The sequence below is a fragment of the Terrapene carolina genome, unplaced genomic scaffold (assembly GCF_002925995.2).
Source record: "Terrapene carolina triunguis isolate 2854851 unplaced genomic scaffold, T_m_triunguis-2.0 Scaffold62, whole genome shotgun sequence".
NCBI classification, from domain to species: Eukaryota; Metazoa; Chordata; order Testudines; family Emydidae; genus Terrapene; species Terrapene triunguis.
In genome coordinates this window covers 11,246,441-11,274,394 of record NW_020664413.1, presented here as the reverse complement: position 1 = coordinate 11,274,394, position 27,954 = coordinate 11,246,441, and the positions used below count along the sequence as shown (strand labels likewise).

At 44.2% G+C, this 27,954-nt stretch overlaps 1 protein-coding gene across 1 annotated transcript in view; it reads left to right on the top strand.

The window, feature by feature from the left end:
• The window catches only part of SLC12A8 (solute carrier family 12 member 8), an 85,736-nt gene that overhangs the window by 12,292 nt on the left and 45,490 nt on the right, over positions 1-27,954 (top strand). Inside the window, exon 4 of the mRNA XM_029910471.1 lies at positions 1,230-1,461. Within this exon, the coding sequence (XP_029766331.1) occupies positions 1,230-1,461 (232 nt within the window). The remainder of the gene's footprint in view (positions 1-1,229; positions 1,462-27,954) is intronic.

The following is a 27,954-nucleotide window of genomic DNA, read 5'->3' as shown; positions in this document are numbered from 1 at the left end:
TCAGCTGCACGTTGAAAAGGATTGTCGCTGAAATGTCAGCTATAATAGGAAGGCGGGAAGTTTTAGTTTAGAGAGTTATACAGTGAATAATAGTCCTCTCTCTTCCCAACCCCCGCCTTCTTCTTTGAATCCAGTAGTGCCACTTTGGTTTGGCAGGGAAAGGATTGCTTGGGTTTGTATCTTCTCTCTGGCATCAATTGTAGCCTTAACCTGCACACACTTCCCTGAGCTTTGGAACTCCATTCCTGCAGACACACACATCCAGTGAAGAACACAAGTCCTTCTCTGCATCAAGAAAAATAAACTGCTCTCCCCAGAGCTCATGGAACTTGAGTTGCACAATACACGCTTATCAGAAGTGCAGGCTATGTTCCAGTAAAGAGACAGGGAACCGGTGGAACAGCAAACTTTAAATCCAAACTAAATACTGAGTTAAAAACCTTGAAAACAATAAAGTGGGAAGCAATCAGTCATTCTCCAAGCAGGTGCTCCACAGAAAGAAAGGAAAACAAGAAATTACAGAGATGTGCTCTTATTTGGGCAAACGTATTTTCTTTCACTTCAGAGTATTGTTCAGGAGATGCTCAGTGTCTCTGGGGTGAGTTTTATTCTGTTGTTTTAAAAAAGGGTGCATTTTAGAGCTGGTAAAAGGTAGGTAGCTTGACAGTCTCAGAGCCCTAAGTCCCCTATTTACCCACGGAACAGGTCCAAACTTTCTTACACTATCCTGCCAACATACCTCATTCTTGTGTTTAGTCTCCATGTGAATGTTTGGCCCAGGGAATCCTCAGCCTCTCTGCTAAAGTTACGCTTTGGCTGTGGGTGGGTCATTGGCAGTGGGCATCAAACCCAGGACTCTATTGCCTGAGCTAAAAGCCCAGCTTTGTTACTGAAGGCCATAGCAATCTCTATGGGTGGCCTAGCCACCACTCGAGGGGGACAGAACACCACCCTGAGTGGGTGGGTATTACATTAACAAGGGTGCAAATTGTGATGTGGCGCCTGTCCTGCAGGGACTTGACTGAGATAACCAAACTCCTCTCAGATCCACCACGGTGCAGCCATCAGATGGTAACAACCTTCAGTCAATACCAGCCTGGACTGGCTGAAACTAACGGGTGAAATACTCTGCATCTTGTCACCAATCCTCTGAGCCATCCAACATCCTTCTGATCAGGCATGTTAGGCAGTACTTGCGCTGGGGGTGTTTATGTTTAAATGTCATTCAGTGTGTTGCAGGTGCTATGTACATCACCGGGTTTGCGGAATCCATCTCCGACTTACTGGGTTTCAGTAGCACTTGGGCAGTTAGAGGCATTTCACTGGCAGTCTTACTAGGTCTGCTTGGAATTAACCTGGCTGGTGTTAAATGGATAATCCGTCTCCAACTGTTACTGCTCTTCCTGCTGGCTGTTTCTACGCTGGACTTTGTCATTGGATCATTCACGCACCTAGATCCAGGTAAAATTTCATGAATACTTCATGTTTACAGTTGCAAGAGTATTTAACGTGCGTTAAATTTTGTTTTCCTCTTAATTTATGATTCTGTGAATTTAAAAGCTGGATAAAAATATAGACCAAAACTTCTAGAGGTGGATCCCTAAAGTTAGGCGCCTAACCAGAGCCCCTATTCTGCAAACACGTAGGGTATCTCTATAGCCTGAAGTCGACCTATGTTAGCTCGACTTACAGCCACCGCAGTAATTACTGCAGCGGCTGATGTCCACATAATCCTCCTTCTGTTGGAGGTGCACATCCTCATGAGGAGCACTTCCACCTACTGAAGAGGGACTGTGTTGGGGGATGCTGAGAGCCAACAGCTGATGCAAGTAACGCAGTGTCTACACAGACACTGTGCCACCCTAACTTCAACATAAGCCCTACGCCTTTTGTGGAGTTGGGGTTATGATGTCGGTGTAATAAGGCACTTACATCGGCGGGACAAGGTTGTAGTTTGTACACTGACATAATTAGGTTGCCGTAAGCTGCAGCCTAAGATAGAGGTAGACCTGGCCTAGGATACATCCCTAAACACAGGTACCAGTGTTTGCAGGGTTGGGACCATAGGTGCCTAACTTTGCTGTCTAAATTTAGGTAACTACTTTAAAAAGTATTGGCTATAACCTTTTATTGAGTTCTTAGTTTCCGAAAGCTTTCTAACAATAGAAAACTGCCTGCACAGACAGAGTGCTATGTCCAATGAACCAGTTTTTAAAAGAGTTGTATCCATAAAGATTAAGGATAACAAATTTACATTAAAAAGTTTTTCTTATCAGTTTGATGCCTGTAATGGCCTTTAAAAAATAAAACTGTCAGCCTATAATGAATTGCATGACAGCACATCAAACAGTTTAGACAGTACGGGCAATATTATCTAATTTTTTCCCCTTGTGCTTCCCCCTCCCCCCCGCCCCCGTGTGTGTGTCTATATCCACCTTCTGTCACTTGTCTTAGATTGTAAATTCTCTGGGGGCAGAGACCATCTTTTCTGTGTTTGATTCTACAGCACCTAGAACAAGGGGTTCCTGGTCCATGACTGAGGCTCCAATGGGTTACCATAAAACAAATAATAAATAAGAATAATAATTGTCACCAGGAAAATATTCTACTTATAATGTAAAAACCTGATACATATTTGGAGAATAATTTTGAAAATTTTGTTTAGGTTCTTTTTAGATATGCCCTTAGTCGTCATAATCAGCAATTGCTATTGGAGCTGGATGAAATATTAGCAAGAATATCCAAAATGCTTGAAATTTGAAAACTTTTGGCACTTCATTGTGACTTCAATATCAGTCCTCTTTTTTTGTAGCTTTTTGCACTGAAATGCACCACGTTTAGTAACAATTGGTCTTATGTTCAAGCAAATATTGATCCGTTTACAAGCAAAGACATTTTCAGGATCACGGGTGGCCTGGTTATGGAGGGGAATATTTTCTGGGATAAGGAAAGTCTCTTAAGGCTGATTGTGGTCCAGGGTTGGAGACAGACATCGCTGCACTTAATAATAACCCCACAGTATGGAGTAATGTTAACCCTGCGATTTCCTCTAAGCTGGGGGTCATAGAAGCATATTGCATAATGTGTTAGATTGCAATGAAAGGAGTGCATGAATGCTTAAGTGACACTGACCGCAAAAAAGTGCAATTATCCAAATAAACAGAAGGTGTCACTTTATCTTTGATTTCCCTCCATTCCCAAACACACCAGTGTTCTTTTAATAAATGGACAAAGTCCATTTTTCGTTGTCCTTAGTTTTGATTTCAACATTAAAAAAAAATATAACTGCTGGAACAGGGATGGGAAGATGTCACCTTGTAAATATTCATAGCCCAGCTGGTTTGAGAGAATTTCACATCAAGCTATTTTGTGCTTGCAATGCTGATAGCAAGCAGTGTTCTGATGTCACAGGCACAGGACTTAGACCCGAGAGAAAGCATTTTATGATTCTTTGTAGGTAGGACGCTCTGGGAAAACAATTTTTTATTTCATCGTAATAAGTGTTGCAAAATTAAACCTGCTTTACCACTCAACTGATGCTTGGAAAGAAAAGTAAATTGAGGAACGTTGTGCCAGGTACAGAAAATTAAGTTAATGTACTTTTCAAGAATAAAGGAGGCTGTGCTATATAACTAAAGAAAACATTAGGAGGATTCCAGAGTTGTTCACTGTTCAATTAACTTGTCTTGAGTAGAGGGGAACTGGGCCTAAAACTAGCCATCCTTTTTTAATAAAGAGGAAAAAATAGATACAACGTAAGAGAGAGAGAGACACTATGGGTCTGTCTACACTGCAAAAAAAGACCCATGGTAGCAAGTCTCAGAGCCCAGGTCAGCTGACTCGGGCTCATGCTACAGGGTTAAAAATAGCAATGTATTTAACCTAAGGGGCTTGGGCTAAGGTGTGGTTAATTGTGGTGTAGATGTTTAGGCTCGGGCTGGAGCCTGGGCTCTAGGACCCCGTGAAGCGGGAGAGCCCCAGAGCTCAGGCTGCAGGCTAAGCCCCAACGTCTACACCACAATTAAACAGCCCCTTAGCCTGACCCCCACGAGCCCATGTCAGCTGGCATGGGCCAGCTGCGGGTGTGTAATTGCAGTGTAGACATAACCAGAGGCGCTCAGGCTGGAGCCCAGGCTCAGACCCAAGCCCTCGCTGGGTTTCAGAACCTGAGCTCCTGCCCAAGCCCGAATGTCTACACTGCTATTTTTAGCCCTGTAGCACAAGCCTGAGTCAGTTAATCCAGCTCTGATACTTGCTGCCACTGATCTTCTTTTGAAGTGTAGACGTACTTTATAGCAGGAGGACGAATATGGAACTGGAAGGAGAGAACAAAAGGAGGAATATAAGAAATAAAGCGAGAAAGAGAAAACATGCGCAACTTTACAGCTGGAATTTTTTATTCCTTTATTAGTTTTCCTTATGTGAATTTATCTGATAGAAAAGAGAGAGAAGAAAGGAAGGGAGGTGGATGGGAGGTACCCAGTTCAGCAGTATGGAATCTACGGTATATCTGTGGCCTACTTGAGGAGAAGAAAAGTGCCTTAAGGCTGATTGTGGCTCAGGGTGGGAGATGTGGGTCCCAGCATTTCATTCCAAGCTCCCTATCCCCCCCAAGTGTGCAGACTATATCTACTGGCTTAATGCTTGTTTTGAGAAGTCTTCATTTGTGTGATTTACAAATAACTTTATATATGAGAGACTTTTTTGTTTTTTAGTTGCCTGAAAAGTGTATTCATTGGGAAGTCCTGCATTACCCCCAAAGGCCTCTGAGTGGTATCTCAGCCCTGATTGTAAGCACTAGGGCTTTGGAAAGAATCACCCGCTCTGTCTGGATTTCCAGCACTTCCTTTAAAGTGGCGTAGATAAATTAGCCTTGATTGTATCTGTTTACATGAAGCCTTTCCTACGAGGCAACATCTAATGATTTACAGATGATAAATACAGATATTGATAAACCCAGCTGATCTTTTTCACACGTTCTGTTGGTTAATAAATGATTTTGTAACTGCAACTAGAAGGACCCTGTTCAACTAGGCAATAGCTATGCAAGAAATCAAATTAATGCTGCCTGGTTTTGAGGGAAGGGAAGTGTGTGGTGGTTTAAAGACAAATAAATTGTCCTTGGCTTTGGGCAAAATACCAGTCTCAAGAATTACTTCCGCCCTTGATCAGTATTTTACAATCTTTGTCTTCTTGATCAGTATCTTACATCTTCACTATTTGTTTATAATCAACCTTTTGGAGTTTTAGATCTGTTGCGGCAGGCTGCTAAGTTTGGTCACATGAGGATAGTGTGAGTATGTAACAGGCCAGTAAGCTAGGTACCGAGGGCAAGAGAGAGGTATTGTGAGACACAGTGGTCTAGGGGATGAGCATGGATTGGGAGTCAGGTTGTTCTGAGTTTTAATCCTGACTCTGACGCTTATTATCTTTATGACATATGGCAAGTCACGCAACCTGTTTGGGCCACAGTTTGCCCACCTATAAAATGGGGATGGTGGTACTTATGATATTTCTCCATCTCATAGGCTTGCTAAAGGGACTAGTTATTGTCTGCACAGCACTTTGGAAATATGGAAGTGCTATATATTTTTTCTTTGGATTTTTAATAGTCTACATGAATGCCCATCCCATAATAAGGGATGCCCTGGACGCTCATTTAAAAATATTATTATTATTAGGGCTAAGTGATTAAAAAAATTAATCGCGATTAATCACATGATTAATCGCACTGTTAAACTATAATAGAATACCATTTATTTAAATATTTTTGGATGTTTTCTACATTTTCAAATATATTGATTTCAGTTACAACACAGAATACAAAGTGTACAGTGCTCAATATTTATTTTTGATTACAAGTTTTTGCACTGTAAAAAAAACAAAAGAAATAGTATTTTGCAATTCACCTAATACAAGTACTGTAGTGCAATCTCTTTATCATGAAAGTTGAACTTACAAATGTAGAATTATGTACAAAAATAAAACAATGGAAAATTTTAGAGCCTGCAAGTCCACTCAGTCCTACTTCTTGTTCAGCCAATTGCTCAGACAAATACATTTGTTTACATTTGCAGGAGATAATGCTGCCTGCTTCTTGTTTACGTCACCTGAAAGTGAGAACAGGTATTCTCATGGCACTGTCATAGCCAGCGTCGCAAGATATTTATGTGCCAGATGTGCTAAAGATTCAGATGTCCTTTCATGCTTCAACCACCATTCCAGGGGACATGTATCCATGCTGATGATGGGTTCTGCTCAATAACAATCCAAAGCAGTGTGGACCAATGCATATTCATTTTCATTATCTGAGTCAGATACCACCAGTAGAAGGTTGATTTTCTTTTTTGGTAGTTCGGGTTCTGTAGTTTCCGCATTGGCGTGTTGCTCTTTTAAGACTTCTGAAAGCATGCTCCACACCCCGTCCCTCTCAGATTTTGGAAGGCACTTGAGATTCTTAAATCTTGGGTCAAGTGCTGTAGCTATGTTTAGAAATCTCACATTGGTACCTTCTTTGCATTTTGTCAAATCTGCAGTGAAAGTGTTCTTAAAATGAACAACATGTGCTGGGTCATCATCCGAGACTGCTATAACATGAAATATATGGCAGAATGAGGGTAAAACAGAGCAGGGGACATACAATTCTCCCCCAAGGAGTTCAGTCGTAAAGCAATACTTAAACTAGTGTCTTTATTTCGTTCTGCTTGGACAGAGTCCCCTGGCTCTTCCCCCCCCACCCCACTCCCCTTCCCTAAACTCATCCCCAGACACATATACACAAACAGCTATTAAATAGGATATTGTCCAAAAACTCACTCCTTTCCTGTGGCTTGCCCTTATTTTTAGATTTTTGAGGCAGGACTGTACTTGTATAAAAGGGGTTTTCTCAGCTGCACTTCCTCAGAGAATCCCTCAGGCTTTTATAGCCCTGAGCTGGAGCTGGTCTGGTTGCCAGGGCGAGTCAGCAAATAGCCCTGCCCAGCCCCACAATGCTAAAGTCTGACCCCTGCTCACACTGATGTGAACTGCAGCCCAAGAACAGTTAGCCATTCATTAATTCACTTTATCAGGGTAAGAAATGTAGGCTGAGAATTTTCACAATGGGTTAGCATAATTACTTAGTCCATTGCTTACTAAGTAGGGAGATGTTGCAGACCCCACTGAGGACAGTAATACCAGGTAATTAGTAATGCTGCAAGTTCCTGGGGTGACAGTGGGCAGCAAATTAAAGATGAGATGTAATGTGAGATGGCAGAAAGTGTCTCTGTGTATTTCAGATGTCGCTGAAAGAGCACTAACAACCAGTATTGAGAGAAATAATGCAATGAAGGAGAACCCGTAAGAATATCAACTGATCTGTATCAAGCTCCTTGCCTAGATATGAATGACTGGGAAGATAATGGTGGGAGGTATATGAGTTTTCCCATGCAACTGATACCAGTGCTTTGCTGAGTGTTGCTAGCGATGTCACTCTTCCATTTTCTTTGGTAGCGGCAGGGCTTTCTATAGCTGCTCCATGGTACAGTCACCAGAGCCTCAATTTCCAGAAGTGACTAGAACTTTCTGAAAATCAGGCCCCTTTAAGGCATCTCAGGCTGGGCACCCAAAATCACTAGTCATTTCTGAAAATTTGGATCCCATGGTCCTTGTATGAACATCTGCTTCAATAAAATATGGGGCTTGCTTAAAGTGGAGAGCCTTATTGTGCTAGGGAGTGAAAAATAGCCATATTGTCTTGCTAGCTGGACACTGTGTTATTTTTACTGAGTCCAGTATACATGCCTCAGCACCAGAAAGTCCTGGTGCCCTTTGACCCCCTAATAAGGACTTGTGTTTGTGACAGTATTATTATATATTTGAATACATTGAACACCATTTTCTTTTTTGCCTTTGTCCTTTGTATTTGAATATTTACTGCTTTGGGATCATACATTTCAATATTCGTCTCTATTTGCTACCCACAAAAAGTAAACGATAAAGATAGAAGACTACTGCAGTATACGTGATCACTTCTTCAGAACAATATGCAAAGCCTTTTGGCCTTTATGCATAGAACATTAGAGTCATGGAAAAAGAAGATAAGGCCGCTGTTAATGCCCTACTTTTATTTTCCTAGCCTATCTCTAGTAATTTTCGTGGAGGGTTACTCCCAAATACTCCCTTCAAATAGGCGCCTGTTTTCCTGTTTTGGCAATTGCTTTCAGGTATTCTGTGAAAATAGAACTACTGAGGGAGTAAATAAAAAGGGTTGGTGTTGGGGGAGCCGGGGTTTGGAGGAGAGGAGATCTGGTGTTAATTTTGTCATGCCTTGTTCCTTTTTTGAGATGAAAAAGAATAGCAGTTTACATAGAAATGGTTGTTGCTTTGCAATTTTTAAACGTCTAATGTTCCTTTAAAAGAAAATGTGTTCTCTGTGTTCTCAGTGTTCTCTTTGGCTGTGACTGCAGATTACATAATTAAATCCAGCATGGGCTAGTGGTGTGAACTTCAGACTGGGAGTTGGTTCTGCCGCCAACTTCGCTGTGTGACCTTGAGCAAGTCACTTAACCTCTCTGTGGATAGGACCCTACAGTGCTAGGGTGGATCAAGGCCTGTGGCTTTTCCCCATCTGTAAAATGAGGTTTCACTTCTAAGGGCTGGTCCACACTGGGGCGGGGGATCGATATAGGAAACGCAACTTCAGCTACGAGAATAGCGTAGCTGAAGTCGACGTTTCCTATATTGAATTAAATTTACTTACTTCGGGTCCACGCAGCGCAGGCAGGCTCCCCCGTCGACAGCGCTTCCTCCTCTCGGCGAGCAGGAGTTCCGCAGTCGACGGGGGAGCGCTTCTGGGATCGATCTATCGCGTCCAGATGAGACGCGATAAATCGATCCCAGAAGATCGATCTCTACCCGCCGAATTGGGCGGGTAGTGTGGACCAGCCCTAAGAGATGCTGTGAGACATTAGTGGTGGGGTTGAAAGTGCTTTTAGGTGCTCAGCTGAGGTGCTACATAAACACAATATATTATCCTATTGCTATTTCCAAATGTATCACTGTTAGGATAATTCTCTTTGGAGTTATTCTTCAGATAAAGCACATCCCTGTTGTCACTCATTTTGGTTTTAGTATATTGAAACTAGCTTTGCCAAACCTGGAAAAAACGTTTGTTCTCCCTTTTCTTCGAAGGGCGAATTCTTTGAAGGCTTTTTATCCCCTGGGCTTCCTGTAACAGTACCAGGAGAAGTGACATTCGTTAGTCAGCAGCACTGCAGCTGGCTAGCTATAAGAGGAGGGGAGCCTCTCATGAGCCATTTCGCAGAGAGGGAACCTACCACCGTCAAATCGAGTTCTCTGTTGTATAAACATTCCATCATTGTAAAGATCCTTAAAATGGTGTCTCAGGGGCTTTGGTGGACTGAGTTTTTTTTTTTTTTTTTAAAGAAATTATCACAAAAATAAATAAAAAAATCGAAGAATAAAATAACCCTTTTTCTCTACATGGTTTTTTTTTCGGGGGGGTGTAAGGGGCGTGCCCCATTTTGAAAGAGAGGTACAGGAAGGATGTGTGTGTCAGATGATGATGTGTAGCTAATCCCACAGGCTTTATCCAGCCTGATTGTTGACTTCCTGGCTTGAAACACATCTGGAAATTGGCATCAAATTCTGAGTAGAAATCACTGAAGAAAGGGCAACAGAAAATCCCACTTTGCTACTGAACAAGGTAGACACAATGGTGAATAAAGCAGGAGACTTCTAATGCGATCTTTATTTAGTAAAACACACGCGGTTGCTTTACCCAGGTTTTTCCAATTATAGCACATTGAATCGGTGTGACATCACTTTTGACCATAGGCCAGTCTATTCAACAGTCTGGCGAAGGAATTTATTAACTGGTTACCTGCCAATTGTCTGGGATAGGAACTGAAGTATAGATGTGTTTTAAAAAGTGATAACATTGTTAAGATCCTTGTTTAGATACTGACAGGAAGGTTACAAAGGTCTGTATAGTCTCTGAAGTAAGTATTTAAAGAAAGATTTTTTTTAAAAAATTGATCCATAACTTTTTTGAGGCGCTGGGGTTATCACACTTGGACCCTCCCACTCCTATGTAGGTTTGGAGCCTGCATCTGTCTCTGCTCATTTTCCAGCCCCCAATGCACAGCCACTGCTCTGATTGTATTAAACAACACTCAGTGTTTTGTTGTGATGGTGTCTGTAGGGTGACACACGGACAGAGATTTATTACAACAAGCTGCCCTTTATGGACCCAATCCTGTGAGCTTTCAAGCACCTCCTGCAAGGTGCCGTGTGCCATCATTTCCCACTGATTTCAGTAGATGACGTTCATCCATTTTGAGTGCAGAAGGGACCTTTGTGATCATCGAATATGTCTGAGGCACTGTGAGGTGAAGGGACATGTCCAGGGTCGCACAGCAGGTCAGTGGCAGGGCCGGGAATAGAACTTAAGGTTTCTGATTCTGACTCCAGTGCCTTATCTGCTGGACTATGCTGCTTTTGAGGGTCCTCAGCGGGATCAGGGCCTTATATAACAGTGCTGTTGGTGAGTGATTTTCTTTTGACTTGGATTTCTCCCCTTAAAAATACCAAAAGGCCATGTTTAGGAATAGCTACTCAGAGATGGGTGAAGTCCAGACTGCACAGAAGTCCCTAGGGGTCTTGCCACTGACATCCATGGGGCCAGGATTTCACCTACAATGTCTGTTTAGGCAAAATAAGGTGAGAGAAATGAAATAAAAGTACCCAACCATCTATGCAAAAGATTATTAGTAATTAAATATTGATATTACAGTAGAACTCAGATGCAAAGTGAGCCGCCCCCATCTGTTCGTTCTATTATCACACTTAGCTATCAGCCCCTGCCTTCGCTCTGCCAGTGGTGCCAACCTTGATGGGCCACCTGTCCCCTGGTCCTCAAAAACCTCAGCACTTTCTCCAGTGCCATCTCCCAAGCCTGGAAAAAGTTCTCCATCGAAGTTCCTAAGGCAGCCATCATATTCTCCATTTAAACCCTCCCTTAAAACTTGCTTCTGCCAGCATTCATAGATTTTTGAGGCCAGAGGGGACCATCAGATCAGATCATCTGCTTGGACACAAGCCATATAATTTCTTCCAGTCAGGCCTGTAGTGAGCCCAAAACCTGTGTTTGGCTAAAGCATGTCTTTCAGAAAGGCATCCGGTCTTGATCTGAAAACTTCAAGAGGTGTAGAATCTACCACTTCCTGTGGAAGTGTTTTCCAGTACTTGGGGTACGTCTATACTTACCCGCTGGTTCGGCGGCAAGCAATCGATCTTCTGGGATCGATTTATCGCGTCTTGTCTAGACGCAATAAATCGATCCCGGAAGTGCTCGCCGTCGACGCCGGTAATCCTGCTCCGCGGGAGGAGTAGGCGGAGTCGACGGGGGAGCCTGCCTGCCGCGTGTGGACCCGCGGTAAGTACCTTTAAGTTTGAACTAAGATACTTCGACTTCAGCTACGTTATTCACGTAGCTGAATTTGCGTATCTTAGTTCGAACTGGGGGCTTAGTGTGGACCAGCCCTTAGTCACCCTCACTGTTTAAAAAAAAAATATATATATATAAATGCATGTAAATCACTCCTCCCTGGCTTTGGTTAGACAAGTAGCAACTGTGACTTCTGCTCTTCTCAGCTCTGCTTTCTTGTTTCATCTGCCTGTTGTGTCCTGCCTGACATATACGTTGGGAGCTCTCTGGGGCAGGGCCAGTCTTCCTTGTTGTTTGTCTGTACGGTCCCTCGCACAATGGGGCCCTGATCCTTGATTGGGGGTTGTGAGTTCTACCATACTACAAATAGATGGTGATAACAGTGGGAGGTGGAGAGAGGCTACAAGCAAGTATATACAGTTGTTGCAGTGATTTATATACATGTACACATCTGATTTTTTTAAACTACATATAATCAAACTAAATATGTACTTTTTCCAGCTGCCCCTCCATCTAGCCGTCAGAGGCTGACTGACTTCTCATGGGGTTGTGGCAGGATTGTGTTTTGAGGAAGGAGAGGGTAATGGCCTAATGGATTAGTTCATGGAGGGAACAGCAGGGAAGGGAGTACAGCCCATGTCTCATCACTAATCCTCTTGATGATCCATGCAGGGCATGTCTTCACTGCAGAGTTAATCTGGGCTCTTACCCAGGTTTTAGCCCAAAGCCCACTACTGTCTACACACAAAAACCTGTGGCTTGGAGGTTCTTTAAGCCCAGGCTAGCTAACCCAGCTGGGTGTGGGGAGTAGAGTTGGGCTCCCTTTTAACTTGAGCTGGAACCCACCCACTTTGCAATGAGGATGCAGGCTAAATCGCTCAGGTGCTGGTAGCCCTCCAGTGACTTCCCACAGGCCAGAAAAGTTCTCCCACAAGTTACTGGGAAAGAATCCTAGAGCATCTCAGCACAAAGAACCATGGGTTATGCTCCCAGACACACGCAGACGAGCGCAGAGACAGTGGGGACACAGTAACGTCGCATTGCAGTGGGGGACACACACCAGGGCCAGGCTAATGGGTATCCTCTGGAGTCAAGACATCCCTTTATACATTGAGCAGAGAGGGCAATCGTTTGGATGCCCACATGAGTGTGTCCTCTCATAGTATCCCTGGTTAATGGCACCTTTGTTTGCGACTTCTAATGTCTGAAGGTTCATGTGAACAAAGCTGTGAATGGAACAGTGTCCTGAAGAGAGGTTTGATGGGTCTGGGCTCAGACATGAGCCAGTCGGTGTGCTCTTTCTGGGGGAACGGGGACACAGAAGGCACCCCTATACTCCTGAGCAGGGGCTACCTGCATTCAGCTCACAGCACAGAGGGGGCACCTGGTGGGTAGTGGGCAAGCAGGGAGTGGGCAGAATCTTGACTTCATCCCCTCCAACATGCACGTCTGAACCAGTACATCTGGGAAGTAAGTTGTGCCAGGACAAAGGTCTGGCACAAGTTAGGTCCCTGGAGTGAGAAGGTAACCAGGGACCAAGTTATGAGACTCTGAGTCACAATTCAGTCCCTGCTGCACTCTTGTGGCAGCACCACTTTGTGCTGTTCTTTGCTTAGGGGAGAGTGGGAAGGACTCCGATTGTGTTTGTATACAGTGCCTGCCGCCATGCAGTCCTGCGTTGGGCTGGTGCTCTGCGTGCTACCGTGACACAAACGATTAATAACTGCGCTAGCGGAGGTGAGTTTGTGGCTGACTCCAAGGAATGGCTGTTGGTGATGGTACCGAGCTTTTTTCCTGGTGTTCTTTGTGCTGCTACCTTGTTAATTTTGACAGGAACTTCTGTCGTCGCCCTATTGCACATAGAGGTGGGACTTGCACTTCCACTCAGACACCTCAGTCAGAGCCTTAGAAGGAGCCAAGAGTGTTGAATCAGCTAACAATAGCTGTCGTACGAAGAGGATATTTAAATTTAGAAAAACAGGAATTTGCTTTGCTTTCTTTATTCTTAATCTCTGCTTTTGTTCATGGGATGGGAGTTGGTGGATAAAGTGGGCGGGACAAAATATGCCTGTAAATTCCATTCACGGTTCTCTGCCTATGGCCTCTTTCATCCTGGTTATCAAGTTGCACTTCTTTTTCCCCTTAAATCCTGTTTTTCATTTTAATCTGTCTTTATCCTCTTCACTCATTTAATGCTTTCCTAGGTGGGCAGTCCAACGATTAGGTTTGCAGAAATTTCGTCTCTGTCCATATTCTTCTCTCTCTTCTCTGTGTTGGTTTTTTCGGGGGGGGGGGGGGGGGGGGGGGGGGGGGGGTCTGTTTTTTGAATTTCACTGAATGCTCCATTTTTCATGTTCTTTTACTTCCTACTCGATAGCCTGCCCCACTCTATTGAATCCAACAGAACTACACACATGAGTACGGACTGCAGGATCGACCAAACTAGGCCCTGATTCAGCTATTTATTTCATATGGGCAGAACCCCATTGAAATCAGTGGGGCTCTGCATGGCCCTGCAAATACACACCAAGTGACAGAATCAAGGCCCTAAACTTTAAAAAGCATCTGTGTATTGCTGAAAAAAACCCCAACAGTATCTGGTGATTTTCCCTTCCTTCATAAATATATAGCACGTAGTACATGTGTGACCTTGGCCTCATCACTTCCCCTCTCCCTCCCTCCCATCTCTAAACTGGGGTTGGTAATGCTTTACCTGCCTTATAAAGTGCTTTGGGGCTGATGGATGGAAAGCCCTATGTTAAGTGATAACTATTATTAGTATATATCAAACCAGTCATTGTAAGGAGATGCTAACGATAGCTAGTCACCATGGAAATAACATTGGCAGCATTTGCCACTTCAGCTTTGAACTTCCTTGTCTCTGTCAGCGCTACTTGTGCCATAGTGTCGGATATAATTTTTCCTTGTGCTTTTTTAAATAAATTCTGATATAGTTCCCCCTGCCCCCTGTCTCTCTCTATAGCTGCAGTGTATTTAGTACTAGAAGCCAAACAAGGTTAAGTAGTTCAAGGGAAATGTTTACTGTCCCATAATCTCTACTTTCCTCCTCTTCATTATGTTTGAATGGGGCAATTAAATAAAACCAAAATCACTTTTTCTTTTTTGTAGACTGATTGTTTTTAAATTAATGAGATCTTTTATGTTACATGATTTCATTCCTTCAGTGTTTCATCCCAGTGGTGACGCCACTGTTTTGTGGCCCAGCCTTGCCTAAGTAATTTAATTTATTTTCTTTATGAAAATAATTTGCAAATATTAAATTATTTCTCCAGCTGCCTCTCTTATTTAATTTGATTTCCTGTCCTACAGTCAGCAATGGATCGAAAACTGTGCATGGGGCATTTGGTTACTATCTGCACTGTGGAAAATATAATATAATTATAATGATAATTTAATTATAATTAATAATAAATTAATACAGTTACTAAACCAATTACTAATTAGAGTAATAATTACAAATGACCAGTTAGAATACCAATTGAGCCAACCAAGTACTAATTACCAAACCAATTAGAATACCAATTACCAGTTAGAATACAAAGTACCAATTACAGTACTATTTTACCAATTACAGTACCAATTTATAAAATATACACAAACAATATACAATACAATTTAAAATAATAGTTTAAATGGTTCACTATTACATTCTGAGGTCACAATATAATATAATGTTATGACATGTCATTTTTGTCATGATTATATTATAAACTATAATGTAATATAAGTTTGAGTTAATAAAGTTAAAACATAATTTTTTGACCTTATGTAAATGAAATGTCATTCTGAGGTTTCCAAAATTAAATTTCAGAATTTTGTTCTGCAGGAAATTTTGAAATTTCAGTTTTTGGTTCTGATTTAGAGCAATTTTTTGTTGTTGAAATTTCAGATTTTCCCCTGGAAATTCGAGGTTCTAACCACCTCTATTAACTACATCGACAGGGATGTCGTGAGGCTTGTTTCATTATTGTCCATGAGGTGCTCAGATAGTATTGTGAGGAGTGCAGCATTTGATCTACGTTTCTCTCCACCTACATTCTAATCCCTACCTTGTCTCTTTACTTCTCAAACCCCAGTGTTCTTCAAGGGCGAGAACATACAGGTATCAGTGTGTTAATGACCATGGTTAGTATTTCTGTATAAGCTTCCACTACTCTCAAAGCATCTGCTTAGAGAAGGGCGCATAGACATCAGAATTACCGCAGAGCTCACCAGAGCTATTACATGCTTAAGGTGATAATATAGACTCTTGGCTTTCAAAAGCATGGAGCACCCTGCACCTTCCATTGACTTCCATCAGTTCAGTGGGAGAGGCAGAGAATGCAGCATTTTGTAAATCAGGTCACTTATTTAGGAAATTGAATAGGAAATTTGGAGCCTAACTTTTTAATTTTTTTTTCTTTTTTAAGTCTTGGCCAGAACCTTTTCAGCAGAAGATCTGAGCAGGGCCGGCTCTAGGTTTTTTGCCGCCCCAAGAAAAAAAACCTCAGAGAGGTTTGCCGAAGCAAAAAAAAACCCACCCAGAATGCCGCTCCTGGAATTGTGCCGCCCCAAGCACATGCTTGGTTTGCTGGTGCCTAGAGCCGGTCCTGGGTCTGAGTAGTGTAACCATTTATTGAAATGAAGACTACTGATTGATATCTCAGTAGGGCCAGTGCAGGGCCGGCGCTTCCCCTAGGCGACCCTAGGCGGTCGCCTAGGGCGGCAGGATTTTGGGGGCGGCATTTTGCTGCCCTCAGCGGCAATTTGGCGGTGGGGGTCCTTCCGCTCCGCGTCTTTGGGGCGCTTTGGTGGCAGGTCCTTCACTCGCTTCGGGACCCACCGCCGAAGCGCCCCGAAGACGCGGAGCGGAAGGACCCCCGCCGCCGAATGCTCTGAGAAGGAGTGCTGCCGCCTAGGGCGGCAAAAACCCTGGCACCGCTCCTGGGCCAGTGCAACCCAAGAAGTAACCAAGCTGAGAGAGAAGATCAGGTCCAGTATAAATGGCTTCTTTAGGTGGCTGCAGTGAGTTGAGTCTATTTACTGGTGGAGTTTGATCGCTAAAGAATCTGAATCCCCATCTGTCCTAGTCTTCAAGAAAAATAAATGATGGGGACTTCGCCACAACCAAGATGAACTTGCCAAACTCTCTGAGGTGTGTGGGGGTTGGTACAATGGGAGACAATCCTAATGCTTAGTTTTGTTACTCATACAAGAGACAGATATTCACCGAGTCCCTGCTTTTACCCAAGGCTCGTGCTCACCCAGACAACCCCAGGATACTTCTATCCTAGACATCCTTGTATGCTGAATTACTGAAAACCCTGGAGTGAACAATTCCTCCACTCCAGCCAGGTCTCAGTAATAGCCATCAGAACCACTACACTGTCCAATATAAAATCCCTTTAAAGGTCTTACTACTGGACAGCAAGTAGCAATGGGATTTTAACCTGCTTTTATTTTGACTAATATTAAGTTATTTCTTCATCCAATAAACAGTTCTTCATATTGTAAATATTAATGTATTATCCTTGGAAGGAATATAATATGAAGAGGTAGAGTGACCTTGTGGTTACAACGAGAGGCCTGAGTTCCCTGCTCGGTAATTAATTTACTCAGGTGAGCTTTGGTGAGTCACTCAACCTCTTATTAGTTCAGTTTCCCCAGCTATTGAATAGTGATAATCTCACCTGCCTCAGAAAGGTGCTGTGGTTCTTATTTAAATGTTGATCAAGCATTTAGAGATCCTCTGGTGACATGCTGTAGAAATGCACGCAAAATCGAAAGTGTTACCGTGTATTGAAACCTGCATTGAACTGCAGAGATGCAGCATGCTGTGTTTTTAAACTTTGCAAAGCGTGTTCTGTTTAGTAGTCATAAACCATGCACAGTGAGTGTTTTCCCCTTAAAGCGCTGGCCGTCTACGCACTTGTTAACTTGTTCGTTCTACATAAAAATATTTGTATATTTATTGGGGGCTGACTCATCCTCCTGCTACAATTTCACCGGCTGCAATTAGAGCAATCCCAGTCTCACTGCATGTGCATAGTACAGCTTGACTGAAGTGTGACCTAAATACAGTACCACATTTTCCTCCTTGTTGACATTGGCAGTGGCCAGAACGACAGGTGCAGTAAATTTCCAACCTTTGGCAGCTTTCGGGAGAGGGTTAATTCTGGGATCCCTCACAGCCAATAGCTGACAGGAAGTTGTATTGTGTGTTGACTTTAAACAGGAGGTTTGGGAGATCAGTTCAGAATCAGAAAACAGTGACTTGGAAGGAACAAACAGTCAATGCTTCAGAAGGGTGGTGATTTCCTTTTGGGTAAACACGTCATTAATCTAAGGGAGCACATTCTTTTCCATCAAAAGATAAGGAGTCCAAATTGCCTTTCTCAGGGCTTGGTCTTTTTAGATTGTTTTAACTGTGGCTTTTTCTGCTTCAATTACAGACTTTATATAATCTTTCGTTTTGGGTTTGCCCTGCTTATTATGGGTGTAGGAAAAAATCTCAGACCAGGATTCTTTCTTTCAAAACTATTCAGTGATTTCCCCCCCTCCCATTTTTTTTGTTTGTTTTTTTTTTACAAGAAAAATGGTGATGCAGGGTTGTTTTTTGTTTTTTATTTTTTTTTTATTGCTTATAAGTGCGCTGTGTTTGGGCCTGAAATAAATTGTTTGTCGTACTTTATAACCCGCCTGGGAAATTGGGTTTCTAATAAACACTGCCAGCTTCTCCTTTTATCATTAGTACACTTTGAATAGGAAAAAATAGCAATCAGATCCTCTCTCTCTTGTTTCTGATTTCATCTAGCAGTGTTCAAGACACCTATCCTAGAATGGCGTCTGTCAAGTTAGTCAGTGGGGTGTTGTAAGGGGCCCGTGGCGGGACTCAGGCCTCAGCATGGGTAAAGGGAGACATCATTAGCACGTAGGACTCTTGAAGTGAATAGAGTTCTCTGTGGATGTGACAATCCACTTGCAGCATTGGGACCTAAAATTGCATTTCATCAGGATCTGCAGAGTATCCCCACGTGGCCTCAACCATAATTAGTTTTAATAAGAACACCGACAAATAATACTAAAATAAGTATTTTAATGACTAGTGTGAGTTGAACTGAGAGTTAAGAACTAAATTATGTAGTAATCCTATTTTCCTTCCCTGTTGCTGTAAAGACAAATGTGTATTTAGCACGTCTGGCAACATGGCTGCCTTAACATTGGTTAGAGCCAGGCACAGTGGGCCCCAGTCCTACCAAGACTTCAAGCAGCTTCTGTGAAGTATTGAGCTTCCTTAAAGCCTTTTGACTTCAGGTAGGGCTTGAAAGGGGCTGAGCACCTCTGCACTATTGGGCTGAGCTTGTGCAATTGCTGTGCAGTCTTCCCCGGAGACCTTTCTCTGTACTTCCGTGTCCTTGCATCACTGTGCTAATTATGTCATGGATATATTTTGTCCTCACACGTGCATTGATCGATCAGGATTTATTTAAATCAAATAAAGCTCTGCTGCTTTTTCCAGGCCCAAGCAGTGATTTGCAGTCTTGCCCTGATGCTATGACACCTTTGAGACATAGGCAGTTATTCGTGGGGCACCCAGGATATCACCAGACTCTGTTTCACTTACAACCTAAAGCTAGGATTTGAACCCAGAACTCCAGAGGTGAGTGGCAAATGGACTAACCCAATCCACCAGCTGGCTCACTGGAACACTGTGTGCTTAGCCTTTTGTGTAGTGTCTAGAATTGCAGTGCACGTGCTTGTATGAGCTAATACTGCTATGTTCCATTCAGTGATCTGATAGCGTGCATGAACTAACACTTCCAAACTTGGTTTGTATTTATGTTTATGAAGTTTGTTTTGGGGTGAATGGACTGCAAAGCAGCAGCCTAAATTAGTGCTAGTAATGGGTTGACTCACAAAAGGTGTTAACATATTGTTTTAGGTAAAGCTTCTGGTAGTTCGGATCCAAATGTGTCCAGCACTGTTTGGTTTGGAATCTCACATGATCAGGCTTTTTAGTAAGATTTTTGGATCCATATACAGTGGCTGGAGGCCTGGAGTGCAGCAGCAAGTTGTATGCTGAATGTGGCAGGGCGCAAAGCTGGTTGCAACCAACCAACAGTGGCTAGTGCACACACTAGGGAGGAGGAAGTGCACTAGGAACCCTCTTTCAACCCTGCAGGTCCCATCATGGCATGGTCCAAGGGAAAGCAGTGGCAGGCAGCGGCTGGGAATTACGTTACCCTAACTCAGCTAGCATATGCCACACCTACTGCTGTCTGTGGGGAGGGGTTGCCAAGTTTTAGTGGATCTGGCCCCAGCATCGTAGTATTAATCCACCCGTGCCTGTCAGAAAATGTGATTTAAAGCAGAGTTTCTTGTATTTCTAGAGCAAATCAGGAAGTGCGGGGATGTCTGCTCAACGCTGTTTGAAAAATGTTAAAACTTGTTTGAATCTCAGTTCTGGTTTGGCAAAGATTTTGTTTGTGCTTCATCCAGTCTGGCTTACCTGGCAACTCATCTTTCCCTTTTGAATGGTTCTGTTTTACAGCTCAGCAATAGCTGAATGCAGTTTCTCCTGTAACATTTGTGGGCTTGAGGGGGAAAAAAAGCTCGCTTGTGCTTATGCCGCCTATACCAAGTTTCAGGCCACAGTGAATTGTTACAGTGAAGTTATCCCTGAATTTAGGGTTATTTAGTAGAAACTCTGACACTCAAGTCCATTCAGCTCTGCATCTCTCTCTGCTCTTTTTTCTTCCAACTCCCTCCCACTTCCTGTCCTCCTCCCAATCCTCCCTCCTAAACACTGTTTCTGTATTCTTCTCTCATCTTTGCTCCCTCATTCAGAGATCTCCCTCCATGTCCTGCCTGTAACAGGTTGGCAGCATTTGCTGAAACACCCCACACAGATATTTCACAGGTGTTACTGGGGAAAGGGTTACATGAGTTCTACTAACTTTCTGAGATAGGTGTTAGTCCACCTGGATATAAGGGAGGCCAAAGTGACTCCCTCATGAGAGAGGATCTAGGGTGCGGGCCAAGTAGTGACAAGGGGGGAGCCCGAGGAGCAGCCCACCTTGGGGAGGTTTGAGCTGGACTTTATTTTATTGTTAATTTCACTGTTAACAAAGCCCAAGGTGGCTGTGGGGGTGGGGAGAGTAGGGGTTGTCTTTTGGCTTTGCAGTGTGCAGACTTTGTTTTTTGAAGCAGGTTGGGAAAGGCACTTACAGTACCATTCATTTTCCTCCTTGGATCCCACACATCTTCACCACGGCCTTTTGATCATGATAACTCACCAGAGATCTCTACCATTTCAAGTGACCTTCACAGTTGGCTGAACTTTTACTGTTTGTGTCTGATTTAGATTAGCAGGCAGGGACAGTGTCTTCCCCTATGTTTGTGCATGTCAAAGGAGATTATAACTGAATAACAATCTTAACTAAAGTAGCGTGAGTGGCACTTGCACTGGGTTGTGCCTCAGTGAAGCTTGCAAAACTGTCATCATAACCAGTGGATCCCATCTTGGCTGTCGTCTGCAGAAGAACTAAATCCAGTTGTTTATGTAAATTGGAAGGCAGGGACAAAATGTTAGCAAGCAGTTGTGCCACGATCTCCATTGTGATTTGTAGCATGAAATCTTACAAGCAAATGAATTACAGAAACCATTTACGGACCTTCAGGAATCCATGTGCATGCAAGTTGTTTTTCTTCTAAAGTTTAACCCTGAATGGGAGATCATCCGCTCAGATGTTTGGAAACTAATCCCTAGCACTGTGTTAGAAAATCACTGTGAGTAACACTGGGCACAATTAAGAGAATAGTCTTGACTTTTTCTTGGTGAAGAAAAATGTTGCTCTTCTGTTATGGGCTATGGGTATCATTTTTTAGTGAGTTTACTGCTGGTGTGAGCTGCATAGCCCCAATGAACGGAAGTCCTATGTGTATTCACTCCACAGGCGGAGGTGGTGCAAGCTTCTCCACACCATACTTCAGCTCTGACGTAGAAGGAAAGAGTACCAGGAAAGAGAGGGTAGCTGACTCTCCGTACTTGAGTCAGTCTTTTGCCCCTCTGGTGAGGTTTTCAATAGGATACTGTACTTGTACTGGTTTTGTGCTGGAGTTACTTGTCTTCTGGAAACTAGACCAGACCAAATTCATTTCATATAGTTCATCCAACATAGCAACAGTCTCTGGGTACCACCAGGCTGACCAGGGCCGGCTCCAGGCACCAGGCAACCAAGCTGGTGCTTGGGGCGGCACCTGGAGGGGGGCGGCGCGGCGCTCCGGCCGCCGGGGAGAGCGGGGCCACAGCCGGGCTCGCGGCCCTCCCCCCTGCGCCCTCCCCCCGGCCGCCGGGGGGAGAGCCGAGCCCCCGCCGGGGCTCGCCGCCCTGCGCTTTGGCCGCCGGGGGGAGAGCCGAGCCCCCGCCGGGGCTCACCGCCCTCCTCCTAGGGCTCCGGCCGCCCTCCCCTCCGGCGCCCTGCCCCCGGCTGCCAGGGGGAGAGCAGAGCCCCCGCCGGGGCTCACCGCCCTGCCCCCGGCGCTCTGGCCGCCGGGGGGGCGGGGAGAGCCGAGCCCCCGCCGGGGCTCACCGCCCTCCTCCTAGGGCTCCGGCCGCCCTCCCCTCCGGCGCCCTGCCCCCGGCTGCCGGGGGGAGAGCAGAGCCCCCGCCGGGGCTTGCCACCCTCGCCCCGGGGCTCCGGCCGGCCCTGAGGCTGACTGGGCTTGTACGGACAACTTTGTGGTGAAAGGACGTAATACCACAACTAGAGCTGGGTGACATTTTTTTGGATGAATAGGGGTTTCCCCCCCCTGAAAAATGCAGTTTGGGTCAACCTAACACTATTTGCAAATTTAACATGAATTTGCCTAATAATTTTGGCCAATTTTTGGGGGGGAAGGGGGCCTTAGATACCATTTACAAAATGCAGGGAGGAGCATCCACCTTATAACTTTTAATCCAGTGGTTAGGGCACTCATCTGGGATGCGGGAGACCCGTGTTCAGTCCCCCCTCCGATGAAGAGAAGGGTTTGAATGTGGTTCTTTCATGGTGTAGGAGATCGTTCTAATCACTGTGCTATGGGATATTCTGGTATGGGTCTGTCTCAGTCTCTCCTGTGAATAAAATACTTGAATAGTCATTGGGCCAGAGAGAGCGAGAGCGAGTGAACATGACTGTATAGCCTGGTGGTTAGGCACTCACCAGGCAGATGGGAGACCCATATCCCTGTTCCAAAAACATTTTTGCGGAGGGCAACAAAAATGATTAGGGGGCTGGAGCACATGACTTGTGAGGAGAGGCTGAGGGAACTGGGATTGTTTAGTCTGCAGAAGAGGAGAATGAGGGGGGATTTTATAGCTGCTTTCAACTACCTGAAAGGGGGTTCCAAAGAAGATGGATCTAGACTGTTCTCAGTGGTACCAGACGATGGAACAAGGAGTAATGGTCTCAAATTGCAGTGGGGGAGGTTTAGGTTGGATATTAGGAAAAACTTTTTCATTAGGAGGGTGGTGAAGCACTGGAATGGGTTACCTAGGGAGGTGGTGGAATCTCTTTCCTTAGAGGTTTTTAAGGTCAGGCTTGACAAAGCCCTGGCTGGGATGATTTAGTTGGGAATTGGTCCTGCTTTGAGCAGGGGGTTGGACTAGATGACCTCCTGAGGTCCCTTTCAACCTTCATATTCTATGATTCTATGATGAAAAAACATTTAATTATTTATACACAGTGCAGGAGACATTGAGAGAGACCCGCACCATAATATACCATAGCCCAATGGCTAGGCACTCTCCAAAATGCTGTTTCAGTGGTTTGAGCATTCACCTACTAAACCCAGGGTTGTGAGTTCAATCCTTGAGGGGGCCATTTAGGGATCTGGGGCAAAAATCTGTCTGGGGATGGGTCCTGCTCAGGGCTGGTGCTGCCATTAAGGCAAACTAGGCGGTTGCCTAGGGTGCCAAGATTTGAGGGCGGCAAAAAGTGGTGCCCCCAATTTTTTTTTTTACAGCGTTCCTGGGCTGGGCTGCCGGCGGTGCGCTGACATGTGCGGCTCAGACTCCCTCTCCCAGCGCAGCGGCCGCTCCACTTCTCCCGCCTCCCAGGCTTGCGGCGCCAATCAGCTGTTTGGCGCCGCAAGCCTGGGAGGGGAGGAGAATTAGAGCGGGGGCGGTGTGCTCGGGGAGGAGGCGGAGCAGAGGTGAGCTGGGGTGGGGAGGTGCCGCACGGCTCCCCAGGGGGGGAGCTGCTGCGTGGGGGGCGCCTCAGGGCAGGGGGGGGGGGGGCCAGGGGGGGGGGGGGGGGGGGGCGCAAGGTGGAAGTTTCGCCTAAGGCACGAAACTTCCTTGCACTGGCCCTGGTCCTGCTTTGAGCAGGGGGTTGGACTAGATGACCTCCTGAGGTCCCTTCCAACCCTAATATTCTATGATTCTATGAAGACTGAGGACTTTGCAAGTGTTTTGGCAATGGTGATGGAGAGGAACAGGGTCGACTTCAGTGAGGAAACAGACAGGATTTAGTGATTGAAGAAGGAGAGAAATAGAGAAGAGGAGATAATTACTCTAGCGCTGTACAGTTATGCTAGGCTCCCCTAGCCCCACATCTTACCCTCCAGGATCGTGAACATTCTAGAGTCAGCCCCAGAAAACATCCGGCAAGAAAAAACTTGCTGACTGTTCCAGTGAGAAAAATCCAAGCCAGGTACCACTTTGTGGTATTTGGAATAGAAACGTGGTGGTTTATTTATTTTTATTAAATCTGACGGTCTTCCAAGAACTTCAGCATCCACCTTTATGCGTAAATCTCTAACCACAAGTACAGTGTAGTAAGTGACGATCATTTGGTGGAATGTTCTTTAAGGTAGTTTTCACTTGTGCATGATTTAGTTCCATGGTCGGTCCTGCCTCCCTGCCAGGGTTTGCTTAACTTTAAGCTTATGAGTAGGCTTTTTGAATCTGGCCAAAACTTGACTAATTTGTAATGAGCTCCAGGTTGCATAAAACTTGGCAGGGCAGATATCCTTTATGTAGTTGCATAATGGGCTGACCCCAAATAACCACTGCTTGCTGGCAGGGTCTCCAAATCAGTCATTTTCCAAGATCTTAAAGTGCTAGGCAGAAACCTCAGGCTCTGCACACAGCCAGCCCACTAAGGTGTGTCCTGTGTTCTCGAGCCCCACGTCTCAAAGCTGACTCGAGTCTTTTTCTCTTCTTCAGACTGAAAAAACCCAACTGTTAAAATTGTCCAAGGGTGAGGAGAAACAAAGCTTCCAACATCAGCATTTAGAGCTCAGTGAGGGAGCTTCTCCTCGCCTTCGGTGAGAAGTGTTGAGAGTTACGGATGCTTTCTGTTTCCTTTTGGAATATACCGCACAATGTGGGTGAGGGATCTGAGTACAATGTGAGCTAAATCCTGTGCCTCCTCCGTTCTCCTAGGGATCCAACCGACCCCTTCTCTAGGCATGACTTTTTCTCAAAATCTTCTCACCAGGAGCCATAAATGAAGCTGAAAGCAAGTTAGCTCTCAGCCTTTATTTGGACTGTAGCTGACATCCTTTGGTTTGTATACAGTGTGTCTGTGATTGTGGCTGATACCATAATAGCAGTGGGTAAAATGGTTAACACCCCCTCCAAAATCCAAAAGCGAGGGCACACAATGGTCCACAAGGATATAAAATAAGACCCAGCACTGTTCTCTCTTTCAGATTTGAGGGTGAGGATGATGCTGGTCAGGGATAAACTTCCTCAATAGGCATTTTGTATTCATCTGCCAAGGCAAATGGAAGAACAAACAAATAGTATGACTGTTATACAGTACACCCACAGTGCACAAGATACTTCACAAAACGAATACAGGGGCCGGGTCTTGCAATCCAAGATTAGATGTGTTGCAGCGAGTGACCGTAACTAATAAAGAGGGGGAAGATTGGATGCAACGAGGGGAAGAAGCACAAGGATCGCTAACGTTCTGTGCATTTATAAATAAATTAGATGCAGGTGAGTGGCCTATTGCCAGTGCAGCCCCCAGTGTTCAAAGTTTGGGCCCCTCTTACATAAGGCCAACCAACAGACCATGCCATTTACTTTTTGAGCAAGAATCCCTACAAAAATAAATCAATCTCTTGTATTGTATTGTCATACAAAGGAGGGTTCCCAGCAATGCTTTTGGTTGGGCTCTAGAGTACTTACTGCTCTCCTTTGACTACATGCTTGGGATAGGAGAGACACACTTCCCAAAATAATTCTTCAGTTGAAAAACCAATTTTCCATCAAACAATAGTTTTGACAGAATATTTTCAGCCAGCCTTACTGCAACTCTAACTTGGGCAAAACTTCCATTTAAGTCAACCTTTTATGTACTTGAAAACTGTTATGTCTCACCTCACTCTTCTCTTCTCCAGACTAAGATTTAAGTATAGACATACCATGAGTCTCTTTGTGCCTGAGGCTTGGTCTACATTAGCAACTTTTGTCAGTATAATTACATCGCTCAGGGTTGTGGAAAATCTGTGCAAAGCAGTTATACCAACCTAACTCCCGGTGTAGACAGCGCTATGTTGACGGGAGAAAAATTGTTGTCCTAGCCTCAGAGGTTAAGGAGAAGAAGCAATGGGCTTAAATTGCAGCAAGGGAGGTTTAGGTTGGACATTAGGAAAAGCTTCCTAACTATCAGGGTGGTTAAGCACTGGGACAAATTACCTAGGGAGGTTGTGGAATCTCTGTCATTGGAGGTTTTTAAGAACAGGTTAGACAAATGCCTATCAGGAATGATCTAGTTATTACTTAGTCCTGCCATGAGTCCAGGGGATTGGACTAGATGACATACTTAGGTCCCTTCCAGTCCTATACTTCTAAGATTCTGTGATTTAAAAAAAAAAATAGTAGCAAGACTTTTTTTTGTGCTTTTTGTCAGTGAGTATCCATTCATGCCAAGGCCACCCAGCTGATGAGGATTCGGTAGGCACTTTTGATTATCCATAGGAATTTTCTGCGATGGTTTCAAAGCCCTGTTGTTCTCTGTGTTTTTAGAAGTAAAATTTGTAGATGTTTTAAGCAGAGCTCTCATCAAAAGAGTCATTTACGTTCTCTTTGAGGCAAAGGACAGCTGTGATAGAGTCTACACTCAGTCACCTTTTCTCTTCACGTGAAACACTGGTCATTGCACTGAACACTCATTCCACTGGACTGTTAGTTCCTCATAAACACAGGGAAAATTCTCATTGGTATAATAATATGCCGTGGACAAACATTTTGTAGTTATTAAAGCAAATGTTTTGATTAATGAAATGAAAAACCAGTACAGTTCATGTCTCCTGAAAGAAGTTCCTGCAACACTAGGACACCATATGAAAAAACAGGACTGTCCCAGTCAACTGAGACAATATGGTCACTTTATCTATAGAGTCTGTTGTATGCATCATTTACTACTTACCACATTTCCATGATCCGAGCCATTTTTACTATGACCATCCCATGACCTTTCCTTGAGCTGTCAGCCTCAAATATGTCTGGCAAATTCAGCTGGTTTAATTTGCGGTATCCAAGTCTGCACTGTGTGGGTGGGTGGTGGAGGGGGGAATAAATTTCGTAGATACTTTGAGATTATCGTTTACACAGTGCTGATCTCTCACCAGTTGCCTTTTTCCATACTTCATAACACTTTTCCTTTTTTTTTAAATCAAAATTCATGTGTGATCTGGAAAAACTTAGCATGAGGTGGGTGTGGGGAAGCATGAAATCTCCAGCAACAGCAGAAGGTACGCAGTTATTGGCATTTGTTTTTCATTATGATACATGTTTACACACCAGTTTAAACATCTGCTGAAGATCTGGGAAGGAGTTTTGTTGGTCATAGCGCACAGCCATGTGTTCATCTACATTTTTGAAACCATAGTGCAGCAACAGAATAACAATGTAGGTGGGGATGATAAGAATAAAACTTGACGTGGGAGTCTCTGGCTATAATATAGGGCCTTATTTTTTTCAGTCTGTGTCTGAGTCTAACCTACAGGAGAGGACCTAATCTACAGTACATCAAGTTTATCTCAGCTGTGAGTTTATTGATAACATGTGCTTAAAGATACATTGTATGTATTGATTGATGGCAACTCTCACAGTCAATGTTTGTCAATTGTAGACTTAGGGCTTCTTTACACGGGGAAACTGACAGGCAGATCTATAGTGGTAAAATTATACTTCAGTGCTATAACTCCCATGTGGACACAATTCTGGAATAAAAGTGACTTTATTTCAGTATAATAACTCTGCTTTAGAAGTGGAGAGTTTTATACTGGCATAGCTATAGTGGGATCATTATACTGCTGTAGTTCTGCCAGTCAGTTTCTCCATACAGACAAGCCTTTATAGATATTGTGAGCCTTGTCCTCAGCTGGCTTAAATCCAGGCAGCTCTAAGGATTTCAATGGTGCTGTGAGGATTTATACCAGCTGATGATCTGACCGTGCCCATTTTCGTTGTATTTAGCTATAGTTTCTCCAGAAATTTAAAATAG